We start from the raw sequence: 27,402 nt of genomic DNA on the forward strand, positions 1-27,402 counted from the left end.
TTTCCACATTAATTATTGCATATATTCCTAATAGGAATTTTCATTATCTCTATATAATGTTAGTTTTCAGGCTTAAAAGATACACAGACAGGAAATCCAGTAAAAAATGGTTAACTCCTTTAAAAAATCGACATCCTCAAACGATCCATCTTCAAAAAAATCATAAGAGGTTTTCTTCTACAATAAGGAATTCTGGTTGTCATTACTGGCCAAAGGGAGGATTGCAAATGCAAACCACCACCCACCCACCATCTGGCATATGTTCACCTACAGGCAAAAAAACAGAGGTTTGATGTGCAAGACAAAGGTCAGAGGGGTGACTGAACGCTCTGTGTCTTGCAGGCAGGTGGGTGGAGAGTGTAAGATCTCCGCCGAATCATCACAGAGGCGCTGTCGGACCTCCGACGGGTTGATCTGTAGTGGGAGAGGCGAATGTGAATGTGGGATTTGCATATGTCAGGTCACGGAACCCGGAACGTTTTATGGACCGCGATGTGAATGCAATGACTGGGTCTGTCCGACATATGATGGAAAGTGGTGTGGAGGTAAGCATACATATACACAGTTTCCACTAGGAGCTTTGGATTCAAAAAGGGGTGTTTTCCGAAAAGACGGATATGTTGATATTTGTAAATCAAGCATCCAGCTTCAATTAAGACCTTTGATGTTCCACATTGTATTGTATCATTAGCTACAAGGTCTTATTTGAATTTCACAGTGCTTCTTTTCATCGAAACCCAGGCGGTTTTCCAAAGAGCCCTTTTGGGTGCCATATTCCTTTTCTGCAATAACCCTTTTTAAAAGATGTCACAGGCACTGCTTGAAAGGATGTTTACACTTATGTTGACTGTCATTGCAAAAGTTTCCACTGGATGGTGAGTGTGTGCAAAATTTGTTGAGAGCCCACAGAAATCCATTAGCGGTCTGTGCATGAATGCGCACTCAAAAGACTCAAAACCAACCTCTGACTCACCTGACACTCGATTGACAGCTTCATGACTTGCTGATGGCATTTGGACAATATAAAGGCCAGCTTTGAAGCATCTTATCTTTATGAGGACACAATGTGTTAGCAAGTGATATTTTACACTTCATACATAATCAATTTTTAATAAAAACCACTGTAATTGCCACAACCACTTTGGATTCCTGTTCCAACTGTCAGATTTTGGAATAGCACCCACTTATATCTGTTCCTCCTCCAGTTTTGATGTGTAGACACTAGGTGTTGAAAACCACTAATGGAGATATGAGAAGACGGAGAGAGAGAGGTTTATTTATGGAGGCAGGTAGGTTACGAGCCAGTGAAGAGCTCATTAGTTACAGATCATGGCTAGTGAAATGTTTCTCCCATAGTTACTTTTGGAAAATAGAGGCCATAACTAGAATCTTATACTGTGGATATTTACTGCATGTCTCTGCCAAAATACACAACATCTTATCCAGATAACTGGTATTCAGAGCTGGTTCATTGTAAATCATGCAGGATCTTGTATACCTGTAAAGGAATTGTAATGCGGTGTTGTTGACAACCTTGCCATTGTTGTCATGTGGCATTGTTTTTGAATCTTTAGCATATCTATTTTCTCTTGCTTCAGTATTGCTAAAGGTTCAAGCATGGTTTATCTCAACAGGGAGCATGGTGTTAGTGGGAAATAGGGAAAAGGGAAAACCTGAAGTGGGAGCGATGGTATGAAGCTTTGACTGAAGAGGTAAAATTGTTGTTCCTTTATTAGCGTGGGTTCCAAAAAGTTACTTAAAAATAAATTCTTCTTTGTCTAAAACACTTTTTTTTGGTGTGAAAAATACATTTAAATCTCGTGAAAATCAGCCAGACTGATATTTAGTGCATTGTCAGAAAAAAAGGTCTAAAGCGGTCACGGAGGCGGTGCCCTTTCAAAAAGTACACCTCTGCAAATAAAGAGTTCACATTAGTACCAAAGAGTAGGCATGGGCCAGTATAAGATTCTGGCGGTATGATAACCTTTAGCAAAAATACCACGGTTTCATGGTGTTGCGGTATTGCCATTGCGACACTAAAATGTGTTTTTTTTTTCAAATGCCAGGTAAAAATAAAGCCTTTAAATTATGCTTTCAAAAATAAATAATATTTTTGTAATGTATATTAAATGTAAACATCAAATCAATCACATGACTTAATGATTTTTTTATAAACACACCTCATACATTGGAGACGGTATCAAAATCAACATTTTAACCTTGACTGTTTAAAAACTCTGTATACCTTGAAACCGGTAACCGGCCCAAAGAGTGCATATTAGTACCTTAAAGGTTCATATTGGTACAAAATGTTTACATATCTGAACATAAATTGTACATATTAGGCCTTTGTAAAGGGTACTGTCCTCAGTTGGTGCCAATAGCCCTGTGTTTAGTCACCGACAAATAGCACCAGTGTGCTCACGCGACCCGACTTCAATTCCCAAATCCTGTCTCTGAGTTCCTTTTCTGACCCCGCTCCACTATCTCCACCCAAAATATTTCTGAGATTTTTGAGGGCGTTCGATGTGAAGTTCGTCCTAACATGTATGTAGCCCGTCATGTGTGTGGTTCGTTTTTTCAAAAAATTTGTTCTGTGCTTTGAGAGATCATGTGTGCATCATGTGTCTGTCAAAATAAGTGCCTTGTGCAGATGCGTCTAAAGGGTTTATGATAAAAGAGACGCTCGCGTTTGCCAGATACTCGCATAATCTCATGTGTAATCAGAGTTTACTGTTAAGGGAGTGTCTTGCGTGTATTTTGTGAATATAAGCGTCTCTTTTATCATAAACTGTTTTGACACGTGTGCAGCAGGCACTTATTTTGACAAAACACGTGATGCACATGGTTTACATGACGCAACAAACACATATTTTGAAAATGCAAGCAACACACATGACACTCCGAACACTTATTTTGAATTAGCGCCCCTCGGATGAGCAGTCACAAGCCGCCACTGTTTCTGTCTACTCTCCACTAAATAAAGGCACAAAAACATAAGTTTAAAAAAAAATATAAAAAGGCTACTATCCCAGTGACAGCTTGGGACCATTTCTGATCAGTTTTTTTCCGAATGTGTAACAGCACTCCCATTCATAATAATTATATATTATTTGGTGGAAGAGACATATTTCCTGGTATTTATTGAAAATAAATAAAACCATTTATTGAACCTTGTACAACAGTATATTTTAGTAATATAGCCACTATTTAAAAAAAGCTTTAATGTGCATAACAGTGCTTTTACCAGAGGTAAATCTTTCGTCATGGCAAAAGCACTGTGGTTGCCTTATTATAGTATAAATATAGCAAGGATAGCTATTTATTCAGCATGCTTTCCATTCAGTCATGTTTTTTCTGACAGCTGGTCACCAGCTGTGTTCGATTCCATTTTGTTCCACATCTCCTGTGTTTTCAACAGGCCGCATGTTATTAGCATATGTGAATATTTCCTTTTTATATGTTGTCACAGTATATTATACAATTTCAGATATATTTTCATTGGGATTGTAAGTGTTTGTACAGACTGGGATAAACGGAGCACAATTACATGGTTTTCTTAGCATTTCATGTGACCTGGTTTTGCTTTAAATCTGTTATTTTTGAACTAAAAAGAGCTCAACGTGGCAATTCCTTCCCACTTTTCTCACTGATTATTCTTTCTTGCAAAACAAGTTAATTGGGTTTTCAAGGAGCCACGTGAAAGATCTGGCACAGTTGTGACTCGACTTTTCCCCACTGTAGCTCTTTTCCATCTGTAGAAATGATCTCAGCTATTTGGTGTGACCTTCATTTGGTCCTGTGGTGTGATGCATTGCCCTTTCCAATCAACTGTGTGCTAAGTGTTGCACAGACCCAGATGACTTTGTGCTTTTCTGTGTTATTTTTGGGGATAATCTGAGTAATAGTGAGAAATGCATTTTTAACTTTGGTTAACAGAGGAACTAAAAGTATTATAGCCTTACTAATGTCAATAATCATGAATAAATTAGCCAAAATATTTAATAAACATGCATAGGTAGTAAACTAGTAGAATTTTGTGGATAATATGCAGTAAGGTAATAATAGTAAGAAAATTGCAAAACTTTCTGCAGCAATCTGTGCAGCATGCAGAGTCCATGTGGTACCAATTCTCTTCAACCTGATAAAAAATGGATACATCTTAAGTGTATGATCAAATTAAGTGTATGTTTAAGCTTAAAGGCATGTTTAATATCAGGCAGGATTGTTTTGATTTATGACATCTTCAGGCTCCTTTAGGTTTGGGATGTGTTTGAGTCAAGTGAGATCAAGTGAGTTAGAAGAGTATTTTTCCATGTGCTCAGCTCCCAGTGGAGCTCTGTCATGAGCTTTCTTTATTACCCCTTTATTTATTTTTTTGCTGGAGGAGTTCTGTAGTTTTACCCATGAATGCTCTGACCATAATCACTCAGGGCAATGGAATTTAGGAATATTACGTAACACCTGACTTCTCCATGACATTTAAATCCAGGATGACTTTGATTTGGGAAGTTACTTTGAAATCATAATTGCTAATGACATTCATTTCAAAATGTTTCATGAGATTAATGTTATGGGGTCATGGTCAGCACAAAGTGGCTCATAGCGTGCAAATGCCATAGGTATTAATAATATTATTTTAAAAAGAATCCCTTTTCCATAACACTTATTTTTTTGGATGGTGTCAGAAAGATCAAACCATTTTTTATGGAGGGGAAATGTGACATAACAGGGTTAAATAGAATGTGAGGGACAAATTAGGGCAATTTTTAAAAGCCAAATATGAAAATTCCATCATTTACTTTCATGTCTAAACCTGTATGAGTTTTTTTCCTACTATGGGAGTCAAGGGGTGCCTTCAACTGTATGGTTATCATCATTTATCAAAATATATATTTTTTTGTATTCAACAAAAGAAACTCATAAAAGTTTAGAACAACATGAGGGTGAGAAAATGATAAGAATTTTCATTATGAGATGAACTATTCCTATAACATTTTTCTATTAAAAGTCTCTGTTTATTTAAAAATATATAAAAAATACAAGAAATTAGTATCTCTGATATTTTCCTAGAATTATTGATAGGTTATGAGAACACAATTGCACAGTTTCTTGAGACTGAGCCATATATACAGATACAGTACGTTCGGGAGAGTCGGGGCGTTTCCCGGTGGGCCGGTAGTGTTTTGAGGCAGCAAGGGCCAGCCTGATAATAGCCGGACTTTCAGTCTTTTGTCATGCACTTCCACCACACATTGTATTTCTCACGCAGAAAAAATATTCATCATATATATAATATGCTGCAGTGCTCAAAATGTATCTGGCCGCACCGCTCTATCAAGCCATCTTCCCTGGAGTTCTAGTCGAGTGTGCCGCTTATCAGCCAATCAAAAAAAAAAGAAAGAGGCTGCACAATAGCCAATCAGAAAATAGGACTGTTGTTTCTGGGTAAGATTTAACCCAATCACCAACAAAAAAGCATAAGTCACCGAGTGACTTTTGAATGGCGGAACCTAAAGTGGTGGAAAGTAGTTCCGCCCGGACAACGGTCCCTGAAACACCAGTCACTTCCTGGAACTCCAGGCAACCCAAATTTGGGTTTAATTGGCAACAGGTGGGCAGATGATTGTGGCGATCAATGATTGGGCGATTCAATAAAGAGGAGGCACATAAATAGGGCATCGGAAGAACAGGGAAGTGAAGTTTATTCCAGCAGATGCTTCGGGTGAGATGGAGCGGTTGAGGCGGAGCGGTTGAGGCGGAGCGGTTGAGGCGGAGTGGTTGAGGAGATTTGAAGAGACGGATGTATTGTGGATATTGTGGATTGGGCGAAGGGAAACTGAGGATTGGGCGTGAACACACACAGAGCTGAGTATAAAAACTACTTTTATTGAAGTGTCGTGTTGACATATGTTACTTCCTTGGAGGATATCGTAAACATTGAAGAGCTGTCGGACCTACAGTGAAAGGAGGGAGGAACGAGGAGATTGTATTTCCGGCCGTGGTTACATCAGATATCTGGAAGGAAGAGGAGAAGATTTAGTGTCAACGGAACTGTGAGTACGCTGAATTGTCGTCGTGTCAGTGTTTACATTACAAGTGTGGAATATTAGCGTGCCTCTTGTGAGTTGTGCTTAGTGGTAAGCGGCCCCACCGTGGAAAGCATTGGTGGGCGAGCCGGAACCAGCTAAGGAGGGAGTATGTCGCATTGCTTCCAGTGTTGAGTCCAGGAACCCGCCACTATCAGCACAAGGTACGCACTTTATCTATTTCGTCAGTGTCACTCACAACCCTCATTTCTTCACGTCCAGGAAGAAGGGAAGGCTCCACCGGAAGTTCTCCTGCAACACAAACAAGGACAAGCTGTGAATAATCTGGTTGAGGTCACGGGAGGGAAAACACGAAGAGTTTCGAAGACCTACCTGAGATCCCCCGTGACGGAGTCAGAAGCGACTCAGGACTGACACTCTCTGGCCCCGAGAGTTTGATTTTAGATTTCCTTTCCCCTCCCCTACTCACCTTTTAACTAATTTAAATAAAGTTTGTTTTAATTTACTTGCGCTCCTTGTGTGTCTGGTCATTGGGGTGTTCTTGGGACCTCCTTGAGGTGGAAAACTAGGGAGGAGCGAGACTCACGACATCTGTGGTCCGCCCCTCCTCCACTGTGAGAACTGACACTCAAAGTTGAATATTTTTCAACTCTTGGCACTCAGCGCTGAGCGCGGAAAAAACTGTGGGCGCCGGTTTTCAGCGCGGAAGAAAACCGCTAGCTGCTGGCTTACTTGACAAACGCTGAGCTTCCATTGGAAACAATTGAAAACGTGCCCCGGCCGTAAAAGTTTTGGTGTGCACGCCCCCTAAGTCATGATCTCCTGTTTTAATGTTACAACAAATGCACAACTTGTTTGACACAAAAAATGACAACTTGACTGATGTTAGAGAATGTTTTCCAGATAATCATCATCAGTTTTTTATGAGTGTCTGTAACTTAGCCAACAGTTTTACAGCCTGTTCACTGACAACACGCTCAGAACAAGTAGTCTAGGCCTCGTTATATTTTCGTTATCATACGATGACTGACATTTGTCACATTAGACATCCCTCTCTCCAAATAGGCTTAATATTTTTCTAAGCAACTGCTTTGCAACCAAATTAAGCTTTAGCTTACCTGAAACTAGGGAACTGTTGTTGACTTCAAGATCTTTTAACAATAATAATAATTACACTTGGTATTTCATGTTGTTGTGCAGTCATTTCTTTCTTTTTTTTTTCATGGGCTGGTGGTCTACGAAATTTCCCGGTAGATTTTTTGGTCCCACTCCGCCCCTGAGTTGATAGAAGACATGCATCGATGTATTGACCATCAATATTTTTGACAGATTTTAGATCAATTTAAAACCACTGGCATATCAGCTACATAGCATGAAAATGGCAAATATAACAAACTGATTAATTAACTGCCTGAAGACAGCAATTTGTATTATGTGTGTTGCATAATCCAACATTTTTCTAATGGTAAACTATGAAATACAGACCAAAACAAAATGAAATCTGTACAGAAGTTTAGTTCACCCAAAAATGAAAATTCTGAAAATCATTTATTCACCCTCATGTTGTTCTAAACCTGTATGAGTTTCTTTATTCTGTGTAACACAGAAGATATTTTGATAAATGATTGACTTCCATAGTATTTGTTTTTCCTACTATGGAAGTCAACATGTACCATCACAACCCAGTATCACGAAATAACGTACCTATAATCAGGTAAATTTGTGAGTCTGACAGGTTTTCCGCATTTTTGCGTGAACATGTCACGTATTTCTGTTTACGTGTCATTGTCACGCATTTGTTACTCAAATGTTTTGGCCTTTTTTTACCATTGTCGCTTTGGTTTAGGGTTAGATTTACATAAAATGACATCCTTACCCAAACCCAACTCTAATCCTAATGCCAGGCGACAATGGTTTGAAAATAGGACAAAACAGTTGAGTAACAAATACGTGACAATGACACGTAAACAGAAATACGTGACATTTTCACACAAAAGGCGGAAAACGTGTCAGTGTCATGGAAAACACTCACAAATTTACATGACTATAGGTACATAATTTTGTGATACAGGGTCGACCATCAACTGCGTGGTTACCATCATTTGTCAAAAACGCATGGAATTTTTGTTTGTTTTTTAAATTGATACCGGCCAAACAAATTCCCATCCGTGCATCCGTAGACATGTATGATCAAACGGTTCTTGAATGCGTAGGTTAAGGGTGATGATGTTGTGCTACATGTACAATATGCTTGACATAACAGCAGTGATTATGACTCAGATTAACAAACAGGCATTCTAACAACCTCATGTCACCATATAGTGTGGGTAGCTCACACAGCACGTCTGATCCATACTTCAAATTACATGGAAAGGTCACATGCCTTCTGGGTTAATATGTGCTTGGTCATACAGTGGTAGAGGAAATTGTGTCCAAACAAGGGTCACTGTGTAATTTCAAAGCAAACATGAATGGCGAGGCTGACAATTACATTTTAATTTCCTCTATGGTCTTTCAACAGCTGAACAAATAAAGACCCAATAAAATGTTAGAGGAGAAATGTATAAAACCGTAAATGAATCATACTGTAAGTATACCATAAGTAACCATTTCGAAGTCTAGGACCGCTTTTTGCATTTCATATTGCTAGTTCACCCTTGTGTAATTTTATAATATATCACTTAGTCTATATCTGACTGTATATGTGGTGACAGTCATCAGAAAAATATGTAAGAGGAACCAGAGAGCTAAATTGGGGAGGTGGATCTAAATTGGATGTGGATCCAAACAGATTCATGCATCTTCCATACAGTATGAAAACCATGAATCAATCTGTCAACACAATATGTGCCAACTGCCAAACCACAACTTTGACAAGTATCATAAATCATATAATCAGGCCTATAACTTTGCCTATAAACTAAAACACTAACCCTTGATTTGGCCTGTTTTCATTGCTGCAGGTCTTTTATAGGTATGAAGCATTATTAGCCAGGACAGATGTGTCACACACATCCAGTGCAGCCCAGCACATGATCATTTCATGAGACAAAGTAGGAAAGCAAAGCAATAAGGGGAAGTAATTACTATACTTTGTTTTAAACTAAGCTACTGTTTAACAGGCTGCAGAGACCCTGTTTTATCAAAGGTTTGCTTAAATTTAAGCATACATTTGAAGCATGCCTCAATGAAAAAGGGCTGATTGAAAGGCAATGTCAATTTAGATGGGTTAAATAGCACCAAAAATGTGATTGCATGCCTACAAGTCGTTTCAGAAATGATGAGCATATTAATACTGAAACTGAAAAATGGGTATTAATCTAGTGGTTCTCCTTAAATGGATACTCCAGCCAAATATCAAAATTACCCCATGATTTACTCACCCTTAAGCAATCTAAGATACATATGTCCGTCATCTTTCAGATGAACACATTTGGATTTTTTTAGTAGGATAAATTTCCTTGCTCTTCCAAGTTTTATGATTGTAAAAAACAAAACACTCCAAAAATTGATGTGATTTGAATAGCATTTCACATGATTGAATAGCATTTCTAAACAAATCTCTTGACACAATTGTATTGAGTGATCATCCTAAACCTAAAAACTATAAAGATAGAGGTAGACCAATTAATCGGTTTTGCTGATTAATCGGCACAAATAATTCATTGGTGGAACAATTGGCTATCGGCATGGATTTTTTGCATAGTTTTTCCGAGTGCATCCATTGCTCAGTAACTCCAGAAAAACGTGATTATGTTATCGCATGATTCAAGGCATAATCAGTCAAAGTCTGCATATTTATTCGGGGACGCATTTTTTCAAATACGCTGCACTTTCGCTGCATAAATTGCAGATTTCGACGTGCAAAATATGCAGGGCTTGCATTATTTCCTAATCCCTGCATTTTCGTAACAAAAAGTCACATACATCTTAGCAGAAAGTTGAAAATGTTGCATTTACTTCACACGAGCGCAGCCATTTCCCCTGTTGCAATGGGAACATTATGAAGTGACGTAATTTTAGTAGTATCATTTTTTATCATCACTGCAATACATCTTTTGTAATTTTGATTAGATAATCGTTAAGTGTTAAAACAGAAACAAATAAAGTACAAGACTACACATATAATATACATTATGTAATTTGAATTTTACCAGGTGGAGTATTTCACAGAGGTATTTACTTCAATACTTAATATAATTGATATATTTTTATTTATACATTTGTTTCAATTACCACATTTTCATGTTTCAGTACTGTTGTTTTATTACTTTTGTAATACATTTCAGCACTGTTTAACTTTGAATATATATGTTCCATTATCCATTTTAAAAATTATCGCCAAGTAGAAAGCCAGATTTAGAAGGTATCCAGCTCAGAATTTTTAAAAAGCCCTTGAATCCCTTTTTTTTTTTTTTTGCACATATTAGATTAAGGTCTGAACTTACTATAACCATTATTTTTAGAGGATTTAAAAAATATTTCCTATAGAATTATTTACATTTTTTAGATTATCAAAAATTATCATTACCGCAACATGATATTACATTAAATATAATGCATTTACAATGAGAACTAAAAAAGTTGTAGGTACTATGACACAATCTTTTTTTTTTACTTTCATCTGGAGAGAAAAAATAAGAACTGCTTACCTGGTAGCCATCTTGAGTGTCACAGTCAAGTATGACCTTTCCACCAATTTTTTTTTTTTTTTTTTGTGAAAATGTTAGTTCCTTGAGGGCTTAAACAATGATTGAAAATTGTTGCGAAGGATGAGAAAATTGGTCTTGGACACATTTATATTTCTTATTATTCTCTCTACATTTACCAATGATCCCCAAATACCACATGTTTCTTTACTGTAAATGTTTATAGTATAACATGCACTTAAGCTTTTTATTTTTTAGATTTTTTAATTATAAATATTTCAAATATTTTCAAATATAAATGGAGAGATGTGTGGACAACCTCTGCATAGAGACATCTAAATCTTTGCAATTATATTTCATTTTATTCTTGCTAAATCAGCAGATATTTTTAGCCTAAAATGTTTTACCTCAAAATCACAGATTGTTCTGAAAGTTCCTGATTTGCTGAAGGGGAAAGGGAAGTTATGTCTATTCCTGACTCACAAGATAAATCATTGTATCATTTATTTGCATCAGGATGTCAAGTTTTATATTCTTGGTCACTTTTGATTTTTTTGGTGTTCATCAGTATTTCACACAGGCAGCACTGTTTGTGATTGCAAAACAACAGACATTAGACAGACATGTGATGGCTCATTAATCTGCTCGCCATATAATTTATCTGATAAGGACGCACCATCTATTAATACTTTTCACAGCTGTTAGAATGAGTCATACAGCTCAGGGTAGCTACACTGTTGTATTGGTCCATCAGCAGGCTGGGGGTAAATTATGCCCTAGTGGGCCAGAATTAGGGAGATGGTGGACAGCCTGGACCAAACTCTTCCACCCACATAATAGTGGGTGGCAATTAATATGTCACAGAGATTGTCTTGACATACAGAATTGAGCTCTGGCATCAATGATGTTTAAGTGATACAAGACTAGGAATTTGAAGAGCATATTTAGTCACACATACTAAAAAAGTAAAGCCTGCCCTTTGTTGTAGTCGACTAAGTAAAGTTTACCGATGGCTGGTACAAGCTTCTGGTTGATCAATTAAATACCACAAGTAATCAACATAGAAAATGTGATAAAGAACAACCCATAACTTAGTTTTGGTAAACCACTCTCTGCAAGCATGTGAAAATATAGGTTGAAATTTGGCTCCCCTTGTGATGTCAGAAGGGGATAATACCGCCCCTTAATCTGCACTATCCAACCACGACACTACCATTTAATTCAGAGATCAGCTCATTTGGATTTAAAAGGACACACAAAAAATGACACATTTTTGCTCACACCTACAAAGTGTCCATTGTAACATGCTATATTAAATTTTCTATATAGTATTTTGATGTAAAACACATACATAATCTGAGTAAAACTACAGATTTATTTGACATCTTAAAAAGTCTTGTGAAACGTCTCCTTTAAAGGTGGAGTCCATGATGTTTGAAAGCCAATGTTGATATTTGGAATCACCTAAACAAACACGCCCCTACCCCAATAGAATCTGGACCTTCTGTTGATAGACCCGCCCCACACATACGCAACCCGGCATTTTATTTGATTTGATTGGCTATAAGTGTGTTTTGGTAGACGACCCGTCTAATTTTCCAAAGCGTTTTTCAAACATCGTGGACTCCGCCTTTAAGACTGGGTCACAAATATGGACTGGGTCACATGGAGTCGTGCAAAACGGAAATCATGTTTGCATGAAGATGGATGCTGTTGACCCACTGCTAAGCACCTGATCTGGATTTTTTCATACCCGGCAAATGTCTTAACGTATCTTATACCAATTTGTTATCAATCTACAGCGCACAAGATAGATGTATCCTCCATTTTGTATTAGCATAATACTTGCCTTTTCCTTTAGATTGGTGATAAAACACTGAATGTTTGTGACAAGCAGCCAAGGCACCCTGGTAATGAGTACAGGAGCAGAACAAGGCTATTGTTAAGGACTGATGGATAGCCCTTGAAGATGACATCAAATTTACATGATGGATTACAGCAGGGAGTGATTGAGGATGACACTTCAGTCTGTGGCTAAAGGAGCTGGATTTATAATAACAGGACACATTTGTGTCATATTGTGGCCGTGGTTTTTCTACATCCAATTTCATTCATGCAGTTGTGAATAATGATGGCCAATCATAACTGTGGTTTAAAAAAAAATGTCATGTCTCCTGTTGTTTTTTTTTTGTTTGTTTGTTTTTTTTGAACCCGTTACATGCAAATGGAGGAGTGAGAGAGGTGGAAAATGAGCAATTATACATTATTTTAGTACTGGTAGTACACAGATGCTTTTGATTTAATTTGGGGTCAAAGAAGTACTGTACCACACATTGTGCTTGGCATTATTAAAGAAAAAGTTCACCTAAATATGCAAATTCTCTCATAATTTACTTACCCTCATGCAATCCCAGGTGTACATGACTTTCTTTCTTCAGTTGAACACAAATTAACAATTTTATATTAAATTGCGGTCATCTCTTATCCCTATAGAGATTAATGCAGTAAGTTCTTCTTAAATATGGCAGCATGTTAATAACTTCAAATTTTATTGGTTCTCGCTTGTCTCATGACTTATTGTTATTTGCATGTTTTGACATGTGACGCATGAGAACCAGGGCTGCGTTCAGCCCCGACTAAACGTTGCACAACGTTTATTAAACTGAAACGGTGATGCATTGAACACCCTGTTGTGATGACGTAAGCGTTGCAACTACGGTAGCTGAGAGGCCATTCTTTGTGTTCTTTTTTAAATGTTTCTGAAGCCTGATGAAATCGTTATAAATGTGTGTTTAATACTGTAAACGACCCTCAATGTTACAGTCACTGACCTTGCCGTCCAGAATGAAAGACAACATTCCAACTTGAACCCATTGAGCAAGCTGTCTCTTTACTACCGCGTGGATTTATCCATCTTGCCGCTGATTGGGCCGACATTTCCGACACACCCACTAAACAAGAGAAAACGCTTCTATCTCCTGTTGCTTTCCGTTGCACACTGTTTCAAGGAAACATGTCGTTCATCCCGGATACCGTAGCACAACGTTGTGCACCGGTGTGAGATTGAACGTGCCCCAGTTATCAGCATGTTACCATATTTAAACCCAACACAGTAATCTTTACAGTGCCATATATTTGTGAGGCAAAAATATGTTTAAAATAATAATATTTTTTCACAAACGTATCATGTGGCATGAAAAGACATTTATTAATGAACTTGAGTCATTTGGATTACTTTAGTAATAAATGTATGTGCCCTTTTGTCATGTATCTGTCCTGTGTTTCCCTGGTCCATTCTCTTATTTTTAAGTCCTGTATTCTGTGGTCCATGTTTGTAGTTCTGTGTAGTTCTTTTTTCATTGTGTTAATTATTACCCAGTTGTGTCTTATTATTCCTGAGTCCTATGTGTACTGTATATATAGGATCTCCACATTTTTCCGTGTCCGTACCACAGACTTTCTTTTTCGTGTCAGTTTCACGTATTGGTTACTCAGTTGTTTTTCTTATTTTCTTACCATTTTCGCGTGGGTTTTGGGTTAGAATGACTTTCCGTAACATAAAATGACATCCTAACCCAAACCCAACCCTAACCCTAATGTCAGACGACAATTGTTTAAAAATCCGGAAAAAAATTAGTATAAACCAATAGTTAAAGTGACATCCTAACCCAAACCTCAAATCAAACCCCAAACCCACACGAAAATGCTTTAAAAATAGGAAAAACAATTGAGTAACCAATACGTAAAACTGACACGGAAAAGAAAGTCCGTGGTACGGACACGGAAAAATGTGGAGATCCATGACAATGATACAGGTAAATGAGCAAAATTTTCTGTGACTATACCAAGGAACTTTGTGAGATTATGTTGTTTGGTCCCATGCGTTGGTCCCATGTGTTGGTTCTATATATATGTATATATAGTTTTACTTCAATGAAACATTACATTTTTGTGATTTAAAAAAAATTAAAGCATATATATATAACTTTTATTCGGGTTGGGTAGCAGACCTTTAGCATACAGTGTTGTGCAACTGCATGATATTTATAAAGTAGATGGAAACCATGCAGTATCGTCAACACCTTTCAACTGTGAATCGCACCCAATCTAAGTAAGGGTTCATATTCAAGGAGTGTTAATGACCTGCACATAAACTCTACCCCCTCCCAACCACCCTAACACCTTCCAAATGTGCCACTAACCGCAAAATCCAGTTCTCGTTGTCTCCTCCCATTGGTATATTATCACTTAATATTTGTCAGTTTAACTACATTGTGGGTTTAGATGACCAAATGCTAATCAAAGCCATCATAAATGTATGTTGTATGTTTCCACTTCAGATCACGGACTTTGTAAATGTGGAAAGTGTTTCTGTGATGAAGACTGGTTTGGGGAATCTTGTCAGTACCAAGAAGAATGTTCCCTCTCCACGAAAACCAGCAAAGACCTCTGCCGAAATGCCCAGGGTGTAGTTTGCTCCAATGCAGGTAAATGTTTTATATTTGATACATAATATTAACTTCTATACAGACCATTGCTATCCACAGGAGATATTTGCTTATTTCATTTAATCGTATGCAGTGCAAACATTTACCACGTGTACAGTATATAATGACATATTTGCTTGTATTTAGCCAATCAGATTATAACATATGATACTATAAATCACTCAATTGACTTTCATTATGTCTTAATTGTGTTTTAGTATATGGCCAGCTACAGTGCATTCAATAATACTCTGCGATCAAAATATGAAACAACTGCATATCTATATATCAGCCTTGCTAAGAGTCACATCATATAACATGCAGTTGTGCAAACAAGCTTTCCACCCTCAAAGTAGCCAAGGAAATAAAGCAGCTTGGTTGGATTTCACACTTTGACCCAGCTCCTCCATTTAACCCTTACTCTGAACATTAACTTGGATTGATGTGGGTTGGAGGTTTATGTTCCTCAAGAGAAAAGGAGCCGACCCAAAACCCAGCTGGTTTAGCAGATGTGCAGATAAAAGTGTGGTTTGCCTGTGTACTGCTTAAGTTCAGGTGCATTTGTGCAAGCATGTGTGATGCTGTGGAGGGGGACAGCATCAATCTCTGGATTGTGACATTGATGTGTCTGGTTGACAGGCACCTGTCACTGCGGCAGCTGCATGTGCAAAGACCCAGATGGGAAGGGTCTGATCAGCGGACGCTACTGTGAGTGTGACGACAGCGAGTGTTTAGATGAAGACTCTGGAGAAGTGTGTGGAGGTATGACAAGAGGACGACTAATACTTCATTTGTGTTATACATACACTTACTGTATACATACACTGTTACTTATAGGCAGGGTCAATGACCTCTGAAAGCCAATGTTGACATTTGAAATCACCTAAACAAACACGCCCCTATCCCAATGGAATCTGGACCATCTGTTGATAGACCTGCCCCACACATACGCAACCCAGGCAACGATGTCAGTTAGTAGACACACCACTTACTGCTGGTTGATACAAGTGTGTAGTCAGCCTGACTCTCTTTTCCAAAGCGTTTTTCAGATATCGTGCACTCCGCCTTTAACGCTTCATTGTTACCATGGGTTCACACCAGCCGCGTTTGAGGCGTCAAAATTGCGTCTACCACACCTAGTTAGCCGCTTGAACAGTTTGAGTTTACTAGCTTCATTCGCGTGTGAAAGCCGCGTGTGAAATTCTAGTCATCGAGACATTCACGTGGAAATTCGCGCCATGGGAGGAGCTTCTGCAACTCCCCTCGCTTCCTGTAATCACGTCACTACTTGAGCAAGCACCTGATTGGTTAACGCGGCATGTTTTTCCGCCAGTTCAAATTTTTCAACTCGCGCGTTTGCCACGGCAACGCTCATTTCGCACCATTCGCAAGAACTAGATGAGGCAGAATTGCATCTACTGTGCTAAACGCCTCATTCGCGCCGCGAGACCTCAAGACGTCAACGCGTCTTCACATTGACGTAACATTGAAATCATTCGCGCTTGACGCCTCTACCGCGGCTGGTGTGAACGCAGCATTAAAGTCGCAATGAAATTAAAATTAAAAACTGTCATTTGTTTTGGAGTATTTTGGTTTTATTTTTTGGTAATGCAAATCTTCTCCCCTCCTCGAAACAACCTCTCTTTACTTCCGTTCATATAGTATGGCAGGTGGGCAGGGTCCGGGAAAATATTGCAGCGATTAGCAAATAAACATGACCCAACATCAAACAATCTAATAATTTCTCGATGGACAAATTAAATCCACCCCTACCTTTTTTTATTTCAGAAGCCGGTTCACTTATACGTCACCATCGGAAAATAAGACAATCGTTACTTCTGTGGCGACTTTAATATTTTGTTTACTTGCACATTTACAACCTTAATCATTACACTGCTTACTTACTGCTTGCACATGCGCACCCTTACAAATATAGTATTTTTATATTGTTTATCTTCCAATAAACATTTGAAAATGTACTTACATTTTATAATTCAGCGATGGAGGCTGACACATGCAATTTTGTTTTCAGAAGTTCCAAAATATCAAATAATCAATCGATATCTGCAAATATCTGCAAATGATGCTGAATGTTTTTTCACGATTAACTTCAGTTTTCATCCATTTTTGCAAATTTCTTTTTATCAGCTAGTTTGGGGGGAGGGGGGCGCCCAAATATTTCTATATTGGTACTTTTTAAATGTTCTAATATAATACATTTCTTGTCAATAGTTGCGCTTCCACTTGATTAGATTTGTGCAAAACTTAAGCATTATTTTCTAAATCTCAACAAAAAAACTATTGCTAAATAACAGCGTTTCCATTAAACAATGATATGCAACTAAAACTTCTCACAATAAGTCATTTCCAAACCATGGCGACAGGTGTGTTCGACTTCATATGCCACCGCGCAGAACGACATGTAGATGACATCAAAATACCAAGTTTCGAAATACTCAACAGCATACAGAGCAGTCGATTCCCGAATCGCTCTCGCTGTATTTTGATATCATGCCTTTGTCGGTTCCTGTTCCACCACATGAAATCAAATACACCTCGTCTATCTTGTTTTTCAACCGAACTGCGCTATATTTAAAGAATGATCATGTGAAACGAAACAAGTCAAGTGACCGGTAAATGTGGAAATACGGTTACAATTGCAGTTTTGCAATATATTCCTTTTTCAAATTGCCTGATAAACCACCTCACCCAAACAAAAAAAGATTTTTGTGATATTTATGTGAAATTGCTGTGTTTCCATAGGGCACATTTTCAATTTGCACAATTTGCAGATATAGATAGTATGACAAAGACAGTTTATTATTTAGATTACATTAACGCTTATTTATTTAGCAGATATACGTTAATCCTAAACGATTTACAAATGACAGAGCATTAAACATTGATATACCGTATGTTAGCTAATAATCTTAAAAAATAAATAAATAAATAAAAATGGAAATGTAATTATATATTAGATGGTTTTGCTTCTTTATATAATATATGATATTGTTTATTTGTCTCTGGCAGCAAGAGCTGTAAGCACAATACACACACAATCACTGTAATGTAATTTTAGAAAAACATGATACTTTAAAGTCGCCATTAAACGGAAGTGGTGATTGCCTTATTTTCCCTATGGTGATGTATATCTGAGTGAAACGGCTTTTGAAATGAAATAAGGCAGGGCTGGATTTGAATTTGTCCATCAAGATCTGATTGGATCGTTCGAAGTTGGGTCATGTTGAATTGTTAATCGCTGCGATCTTCTCCCAGACTCCGCCCACCTGCCATACCATATGACCGGAAGTAAGGCCTAGTCCACATGGACACTGGTGTTTTTATAACTGGAGTTTTCCTAAAAAAAATCACGTCCACACATGCTCGGTTTAAAAGAAATCTCTGTCCTCATGAAAAAACAAAAACACGCTATCAAGTGCTGTCAAGAGCATGCCACACCAGCAGACGGCGATATAACCCAAATCGTAAAGCCACCTTGGCCAATCAGAAGCCTAATAAAAGGGATGTCGGTATTGATGGGAGAATTGAAGCTTTTCGAAGCTTCGAATCAATTGAACCAATTACTTCGGAAATTGATTCAGTTTTTTGAAGCAGTTCGAAACACCACACACGCTGGCAACCCCTGCTGGTCAAAAAGTCAGAAGGATAAATGTTTAATGAACTTTCATAATAAAACTGACCCGAGTTCACCTAAACATATTAGACACTGCTGGTCATGTGATCAACTCCCCCTAGTGGTGAACCATCGGAATTTCGAAACTTTTGTTATGACGTAATGAAGCCTCGTTTGCTAAAGTCACGTGACTTGGGCCAGTTTGAAACAAGCTCCAAACCACAAGATTCGAAACAAAAGATTCGTAAATGTTTCGAAGCCTCATGAAGCAGTGCTTCGAAAATGACCATCACTAGATGTTGCAAGGCAAAAACACAGATTTTACTGTCTACACAACAACACTGCAATCGCCGTTTCTTATAATAATCACCCAGGAAGGGGTTTTAAAAAATGTTCGGTTTCGGTGCCCGAAACAGTTGAAGCGCGTAAAAAAGTCACGTTTACAGTATAAAAATACCCGTGTCCGTGTGGATTAGGCCTAAAGAGAGATCGTTTTGAGGAGGGGAGGAGATTTGCGTTTTTGATTAAAGATTATAAGGGCACATGATTTTTTTTAAATAATGAAGCTCACAGACAAAAACCCCCCACCATATATCAAAACAAATGACAGTTTTTCGTTTTATTTTCATGGTGACTTTAAAATGATTAGGCTACATGTGAATTGTATACACCCATTACACGTATTATAATGCTATGCATGGCGATATATGCAATGGTGGTACAGTGTGATAAAAAACAGGAAGTCTGAAACTGAATTTGTTTTTTCTTTCACCCTTCATTGGTGGTTGCAGGCCATGGAAAGTGTTACTGTGGAAACTGTTACTGCTCGGCTGGTTGGCATGGAGATAAATGTGAATTCCAGTGTGACATCAGCCCATGGGAGAGTAAACGTAGATGCACATCTCCAGATGGCAAGATCTGCAGCAACAGAGGTCTGTGTTTGTGCATGCATTTACCATACGCTGTCATATCCAACATTCCCTATATTCATCATCTTACCCTTTAATCTTTACTGATTAAAGATTATTTTACATTATCCTAGTTATTGTACTGCAATGTTACTGCGGTGACATTAAAAATGTATGACATTTTTTATTTTAAGAGGGTTTTCCCACAAATAAATATGTTTGAGACTGCCATATCAGTACAACACAAGTAATTTCACTTGGCAAACACAAATGAATGGTGGACATTGCTGTCTCCATTAAGATATATCAGGCTGCCAAAACAGCTTTGGCTCTCATATTGCCGAGGAACCTCCGGGGAGTCTCTCTGAAATTGATTACAGCAGAAGTGGTACACAGTATAAACTCAACCTCTGTCCGTGGTTATGAAACCTTCCCACAGACCATAGGCACTCACGAGAAGCAACCACATTGGTTTTCAAGATCAAAAGGTGAAATTGTAGCATTTGTTTATAAAAAGGAATGACATTAAACCAAGAGTTACTTTTGGAATATGTCCTCATATGGCTTTCCTGCGCATTATACAGTAGTGCAGGGGTGCAAACTTGTCACCTTTCGGCGAAATTCGCCGTTTTTTGATACAAAATAGGTCATTCTTGTGATCTAGATCCGATAAGTTTTTGAAAATGAGGGGTGAGGGGGGTCTGCGACATGGTAGCAGTAAATGAAATTATGAAAATCATGTCCAGCTATTGTGGTAACGATGTCAAATTACTAGCCAGTTTGGCGGGTTATGTTTTACAATTTATAGCCACCTCATTTGCTGCCGAAGTTTAAGCAGTCTGCAGATTGAGTGCACATACTTAACTCGTAGTATTTTCTCATTTGAGGTTATGCGCCCACGTCACGTTGCTGTGCGCGTGGTCATAAAGCTTAACATTTGTTCACGCACCGCAGTTTTAAGTTAAGTGATTTTAAGCCGTTGACAACAGTGCTATATGCACTATATACCTGTTTCTGTTTAAGAGGAGCGTGCAAGCCGCGTATCCGCTTATATAAGAGCGCTTGTGTCTTGTCACCTTTTTCACCCCTGATGAGTTTGCACCCCTGGTAGTGGCCAAAAGTGACGTCCATGCTCTGCTCTTTATTAAAATATTTTATAAAATATTCATAAAATATATGTGACTTATAAAAATATAATATAATATCTTATATATACTGTAAAAAATATCACTTTTTTATTAATTTAAAAAAAATGTTTTGACCGTTTCTGCATAAATCATCCCACATTCTGTGAAATTATAATATTGACAGAGTAGAATCATGTCAAAGATTGAAATCATAGTGATATTAATAGCTAAACTCAAACCATGATGTGCGTTATCTCAGAATTTGATATTAAGACTTTAGCCCGGCTTTTACAGGCAGGGTCACATATTGTATACAGCAGGGGTAGGCAACGTCTGCCTTGGAGTGCTGATGTCCTGCAGATTTTTGCTCCGACCCTGATAAAACCTTGCCTACCTGTAGTTTTCAGGTGACTCTTTAGATCTTGATTAGTTGTTCAGGTGTGTTTGATTAGAGCTTGAGCTAAACTCTGCAGGACATCGGCACTTCAGGATCGACGTAGCCAACCCCTATTGCATTGGTGTGCTTGAAGCTTAGCTTTATAACACAAGTTCAATGTGTATGAAGACTTAAAGGAATAGTCTACTCATTTTCAATATTAAAATATGTTATTACCTTAACTAAGAATTGTTGATACATCCCTCTATTATCTGTGTGCGTGCACGTAAGCACTGGAGCGCGCTGCGACGCTTCGATAGCATTTAGCTTAGCCCCATTCACTCAACGGCACCATCTACAGATAAAGTTAGAAGTGACCAAACACATCAACGTTTTTACTATTTAAGACAAGTAGTTATACGAGCAAGTTTGGTGGTACAAAATAAAACGTAGCGCTTTTCTAAGCGGATTTAAAAGAGGAACTATATTTTATGGCGTAATAGCACTTTTGGTAGTACTTCGACTCGGCGCAGTAACACCCTCCCTCTCCCATTATGAGAGTGAGAAGGGGAGCGGACTTTTCAGGCGAGTCGAAGTACTCCCAAAAGTGCTATTACGCCATAAAATATAGTTCCTCTTTTAAATCCGCTTAGAAAAGCGCTACGTTTTATTTTGTACCACCAAACTTACTTGTATAACTACTCGTCTTAAATAGGAAAAACGTTGATGTGTTTGGTCACTTCTAACTTTATCTCTAAATGGTACCATTGAATGAATGGGGCTAAGCTAAATGCTATCGAAGCGTCGCAGCGTGCTCCAGCGCTTACGTGCACGCACACAGATGATAGAGGGATGTATCAACAATTCTTAGTTAAGGTAATAACATATTTTAATATTGAAAATGAGTAGACTATTCCTTTAACCCAAGATAATGAATACAAAATATTACCTCACAAGATGATCAACAAATATTAAAGTGTATGTTGCAGGTTAACCACCACTGTCAATTAATGGGTACATAAATCACTCAAGATATGTGTATAATTTTTAAAATGTCTCAAAAATGGTCTTAAAGACCACTTTTTTACGTTTTTGGTATTAACGGTTTTTTTAACGCAATTCTGCGATGACGTCACGTTGGGGAGAAGTGGAGAAAGACTCAGCCAGGGCCATAGAGATAGATGAGACATTTATTGCTGTTTAATACTTACGTATATAATTTGGAAATCATATATACATCGTAGGAAATATATAATGTGTTATACTGCAAAGTTACCTTGCTAATTATTATTTATGATATATGTGGAGATAAATAAAACTTCGCAAATCTGCTGATTTGATCCATTCATGTCCTGACCACCAGGCTAGAGATTTTTAAACATCCTTAATCCACACTTACTAGTCTATCAAATAATATCTCAAATATATTGTTTTGTGAAATAAAAGGATGCTTTATATTGTTTATGCGATTATAACGAATCACACGATCATTTTATACGCAGAAGCAGCAGTCAGCAGCTGCAGCACACTCGGATCCGACCGCATACATACTGTAATAAACAGGCGTTCGGCGGCTTTTTACATCACGACAGGCTAAGCCATTTGAGGAGGAACCGCTCATTGATCACCGTATTTTTATAAATCCTGTACATGTTTGGACCTGCCGAGCACTTTTATATACTTTATTGAGCAGAGAGGCTGCCTGCACAGTTTGACCAGCGGGCTGCGGGAACCGGCGCACATCACGCCGCCAGACGGTGTTGCTAATATAACTCGAAATGTATAACTATTATCAGATCGGCCCAGGAAAGTCCCGACTCTCTCGATTGCCATTCCGCTACTGGCTGTAAGAAAGTGAGTGCGTTTGGTTCGCTGGTCCCCGCGAACAGACGTGACGTGCTTCACTCACCTTCCAGGATTAGAGACATGCTGCCAAAACCGTTTGTGCTGAAGATCGCATAAAGTTACACCCATTTCAGGCAGGATCATGGACCCCCTCAAGCCAGCATGCACGAGTATGTTAATTGTTTGTTTACTTTCTACACGAAGATATGCTAACGTTATGCTATCTGGGTGTCTGCCTATCTCTCTATACTAGCCTATCCATCTGTCTGTCTGTCTATCTATCTGTCTATCTATCTTATCTATCTATCTATCTATCTATCTATGTATCTATCTATCTATCTATGTATGTATTTATCTATTATCTGCGCTATCAGAACTGTACTTTACTCGTCTTTCTATAGTCATTCTCAATGCTCTCAAGGCGGCTTTGGTAAATTCTCTCCCCAGCGTGACGTCATACAGTGCGTTGTGAGGGAAAGGAGAATCATTGCAAATTGCTGTACTTTTTCATACTTTTTCGGGTTTTGTGATACCCAACAACATAAAATACAATGGATAACAGTTTAAATGTTTATTATCAACAAGCAAATTGCACAAATTCGTTGAAAAATTTTACCTGCAAAACGCCCTTTAAAGGCAGGGTATCTGATTTGATCCAGAAACATTTTTAGTTATGCTGGTTAAAAGTCTCCTTACATCCTGAAAGCAATCACTATGTTAAGTTGTTTTAATGTATTTGTAGAAATTGATGTAATCGAGGCGTAGGACCAAAAAATTTTCAACCAATCATAGATCTCGGTCCGAACAAACGTTGCCTTTTTGTCTCTCATCCGTAAGCGTAATTTGAATGCCACCGTGCAGCCTGTTCACGTAGACACCATACGTCATTGGCGCGTTCACGTGCGCTCACCTCTCATCAGTAAACAGAGGGAGAATTGCAAACTTTTCTGCTGAATTGACAACCTGCACAGGAGCCACAAAACAAAAGACATGTTTTATAACAACTACAGCAAAAACTGCCTGGATTAGCAAAACCCAAATTAACATTGGTAACTTTGCTGCTTTACCACGCGATGCAAACAGCTGCAGGAGGCAAAGGGTCTGAAAGGGTCGTTGCACTGTTTATTTTGGAAAGGTAGGTACACGATATGTTTGTATTGAGATGGATTCAGATATTCTACTTTGATAAAACATTGTGTTGCTTATGAAATGTGTGTTCGTTTATGGATTATCGTAACAATATAGTTATTACGTCTACACAACCGAAAGTGTGCTTTAACTAATTCTGATGTAAAACAGTTGTTTATGTTGGTTATTTTGGTAGTGTTATTCACTTTGTACTGGAAAGTTTTCTAACTGGGGAATGAGACATGAGATGTGGACGTCTGATCTGTGCGTGTTTATGTGAGCCGTGACTTTAGATGGCGATTTGAATGGAGGGTGGGATCGTGATTTCATTGCTAGTCGGCCACGTTAGCATTTTTTAAAATTAAGTACCCTACCTATAACAGATTAACCTGTACTGTATGCTTCATTACCTGTGAGCTCTTTGTTTTTTTGTGTATTTGAAATTCACAAAATATGCTGTGGTTTGCCTTTTTTGCCAAATTATTTTGTCTAATAAAGTTTTGTTTTTTTGTCCATTTTGTACCAGACACCTCATTTTGTGGTTTAATCTAACCTGGGGGTGGCATTAAAACAAGAATTGTACAAATTTCCCCCTGGACATCATTGTTGGCCATTACTGTATATACAAACATAAAATCAAAGCATAAAGCAAGTGGAAAAAGTGGAAAGTGGAAACTGCTGCATGCTAACAATAAGTTTAAGCTTATTTTTTGCATCTGTGCATTTAAAGTGACTTTGCTATAGCTCATAATGGGTTTATGAGGATGTGTTGTTGCCTATATGTTCAATAAGTGGGCAGGTAAGCAAGGTTTATACCCCTTGATCTATAAATAAACATTCACCATAGACCTTAACTTAACTTAGGTTGCTCCAGGGAGAAAGACTGTGCAGGTTTACATTTACATTTATCAGGGTTCCTACAAGTTCTTGAAATCCTTGAAAGTTTGTGAATCTGGGGAAAATTATTTAAGGTCCTGGGAAGTTTTTGAAAATATACATACATAGATACAGTTATTGAAAGTGCTTGAATCTATTTTAAGTTTTCTGGAAAAAAATCCATATTATTCCGTGTGTACACTGTTAAATATTTCCCTGTTAAATAACAGGAAATTACTGGCAGCAGGGTTACCATTATTTTCCTGTTATTTTAACAGTTAATTCATGTTAATGTTTTTTTACAGTGCACTCCCCGTAATGTTTTTTAACAGTTAATTCATGTTAATGTTTTTTTACAGTGCACTCCCCGTAATGTTTTTTAACAATTAATTCATGTTAATGTTTTTTACAGTGCACTCCCCGTTATGTTTTTTAACAGGAAACAACTGGCAGCAGTGTTACCATTATTTTCCTGTTAAATCAAAATTTATTTTGTTTCCATCAAATATTGTTGATTATTTTTATCATAGTAACGTGTACCACTGAGTGTTATAGACATTTTCTAGCTTGAGTTAATACAAGAATAGGCATAATCCATCAGATAACACTTAAGTAAAAGAAAACTAATAGTCCGTGTTGAAATTTACTTTTTTATTGTAATACAAACACTGAAAGGTAAATACTTACAAATGTAGGCACACATGAATCAGACAAATCACAGAAATACATTGTATATACATGTTCATTGCTGACATCTGTGGTCGCTGGATAGAAAATAACAACTGCATCTGTCTTAATCTAGCAAAGACACTTGCGTTTGGCTTTGCACTGTGTCAGTGCAAGATAGGGCCCTAAACCTCGATTTGTAATGTTCCATGAATTGCTAGGATTCAAATAAAAAGACTCAAACCAAGGATATACACTCTTGACTCCTGGTCACATAAAAATGTTACACATAGGCTCAGATTAATCACAAACAAATCTCATTTTCTCATGTACTCAAGTAGCAAATACATTTTTAAACCCAAATACATTGTTCATTATAACAAAATACTAAACCTTAACACTTTGTGTTACCTAGACCACTAAAATTCAACATGTGTGAATACATTCAAACTGATACTTAACTCATCATCAACAAAGAACAATAAACAAAATAAACAAATAAAAAAAACAGTGTCACTGCTTAGACCACTAACCATTTTCTCAAAGCACACAATGAGGATCCTTTGCGAAGTCTTGGGTCTGTATATGAGAGAGAGAGAGAGAGAGAGAGAGAGAGAGAGAGAGAGAGAGATATGAGTTCCATAATTTTACATTTTTAATCCAAAATTATGGCTTGACCTAACAAAGCTAATGTATAATGTATACATCTTACTCACCATTTTCAAATGAAATCCCACTGAAAGTCCATGAGCTTGCTCCCCCTTTGCAGCATTTGTCCCTTTTTCTGGGTTTATACCCTCAAAGTGTCTGAAAAATTATACACTTGTTAAAAATTGAGTAATTCACACAGACTAACAGCACAACAAAGACAACAAATGTACATGAACTATCCTCAACATGCACTAACTGATTTTCAAAATCAAAGTTAATTGCTAAGTCCCATCACCAGACCTGTTAAAACCATGCTTGAGCCACAGCTAGGCCAGAAAAAATGTAGGTGTTAGCAGACAATATCTTACCTCTGGATGAATTCAAGCGTGCAGGCTGCCTGCTCTTGGTTAAAGATGTGAAAACAGAAAAAAAGACGCAAGCCCTGTCACAAAGGTGGACTGGATCCCTTCGCAAATTTGGCCCTCAAGGCTGAGCATCCAGCGCTGGAAGCGGCTTCTCGTTTCTCCTGAAATAAAAATGTTTTAACTGTGAAATTTCTGTTTTAGTTTTTATTTTGAATACAGTTTAGTTTGATACTATTACATTACATACAACACTGAAGCCAACTGTCCTATCTAAAACCAACGTACCAAGAAGTATCAGACAAGGAGTTGCAGGTACAGAGAGTGAACTCTCAAGGTCAGCTGCAGTGGCATATCCCTACATAGAACAAATTAAACACAATATTAATGACATAAGACTACCACTGAGTCAGACAGACAGACAGACAGACAGAATGAGAAATAGATAGATAAATATTAAGATATTAAGCAAGTAAGAAACCATTCAAATTTCCTCCTGGTTCTGAGATATAAATCCTTGGATATCTTGAACAGCAGTGTGATCAGCATCTGTAATAAAAATAAATAAACAAATAAACAAATGTAAACATTGATCTACAACTCAATGATAATTAAAACAGTAAAAAATAAATAAATAAATAAA

At 37.7% G+C, this 27,402-nt stretch overlaps 1 protein-coding gene and 1 long non-coding RNA gene across 2 annotated transcripts in view; one reads left to right on the plus strand and one right to left on the minus strand.

The window, feature by feature from the left end:
- itgbl1 (integrin, beta-like 1) overlaps nucleotides 1-27,402 on the plus strand; it is a 74,233-nt gene that overhangs the window by 2,309 nt on the left and 44,522 nt on the right. Inside the window, exons 2-5 of the mRNA XM_055215330.2 lie at nucleotides 343-545; nucleotides 15,040-15,186; nucleotides 15,826-15,948; nucleotides 19,612-19,752. Coding sequence (XP_055071305.1) covers nucleotides 343-545; nucleotides 15,040-15,186; nucleotides 15,826-15,948; nucleotides 19,612-19,752 — 614 coding nt within the window. The remainder of the gene's footprint in view (nucleotides 1-342; nucleotides 546-15,039; nucleotides 15,187-15,825; nucleotides 15,949-19,611; nucleotides 19,753-27,402) is intronic.
- LOC141350202 (uncharacterized) lies at nucleotides 26,028-27,199 on the minus strand. Its single transcript, XR_012358189.1, has 4 exons — nucleotides 27,048-27,199; nucleotides 26,766-26,923; nucleotides 26,463-26,553; nucleotides 26,028-26,325 (listed from the first exon to the last, which is right to left on the minus strand). It is a non-coding gene; the product is annotated as an uncharacterized lncRNA (long non-coding RNA).

The sequence above is a fragment of the Misgurnus anguillicaudatus genome, chromosome 17, assembly GCF_027580225.2.
Source record: "Misgurnus anguillicaudatus chromosome 17, ASM2758022v2, whole genome shotgun sequence".
Lineage (NCBI taxonomy): Eukaryota > Metazoa > Chordata > Actinopteri > Cypriniformes > Cobitidae > Misgurnus > Misgurnus anguillicaudatus.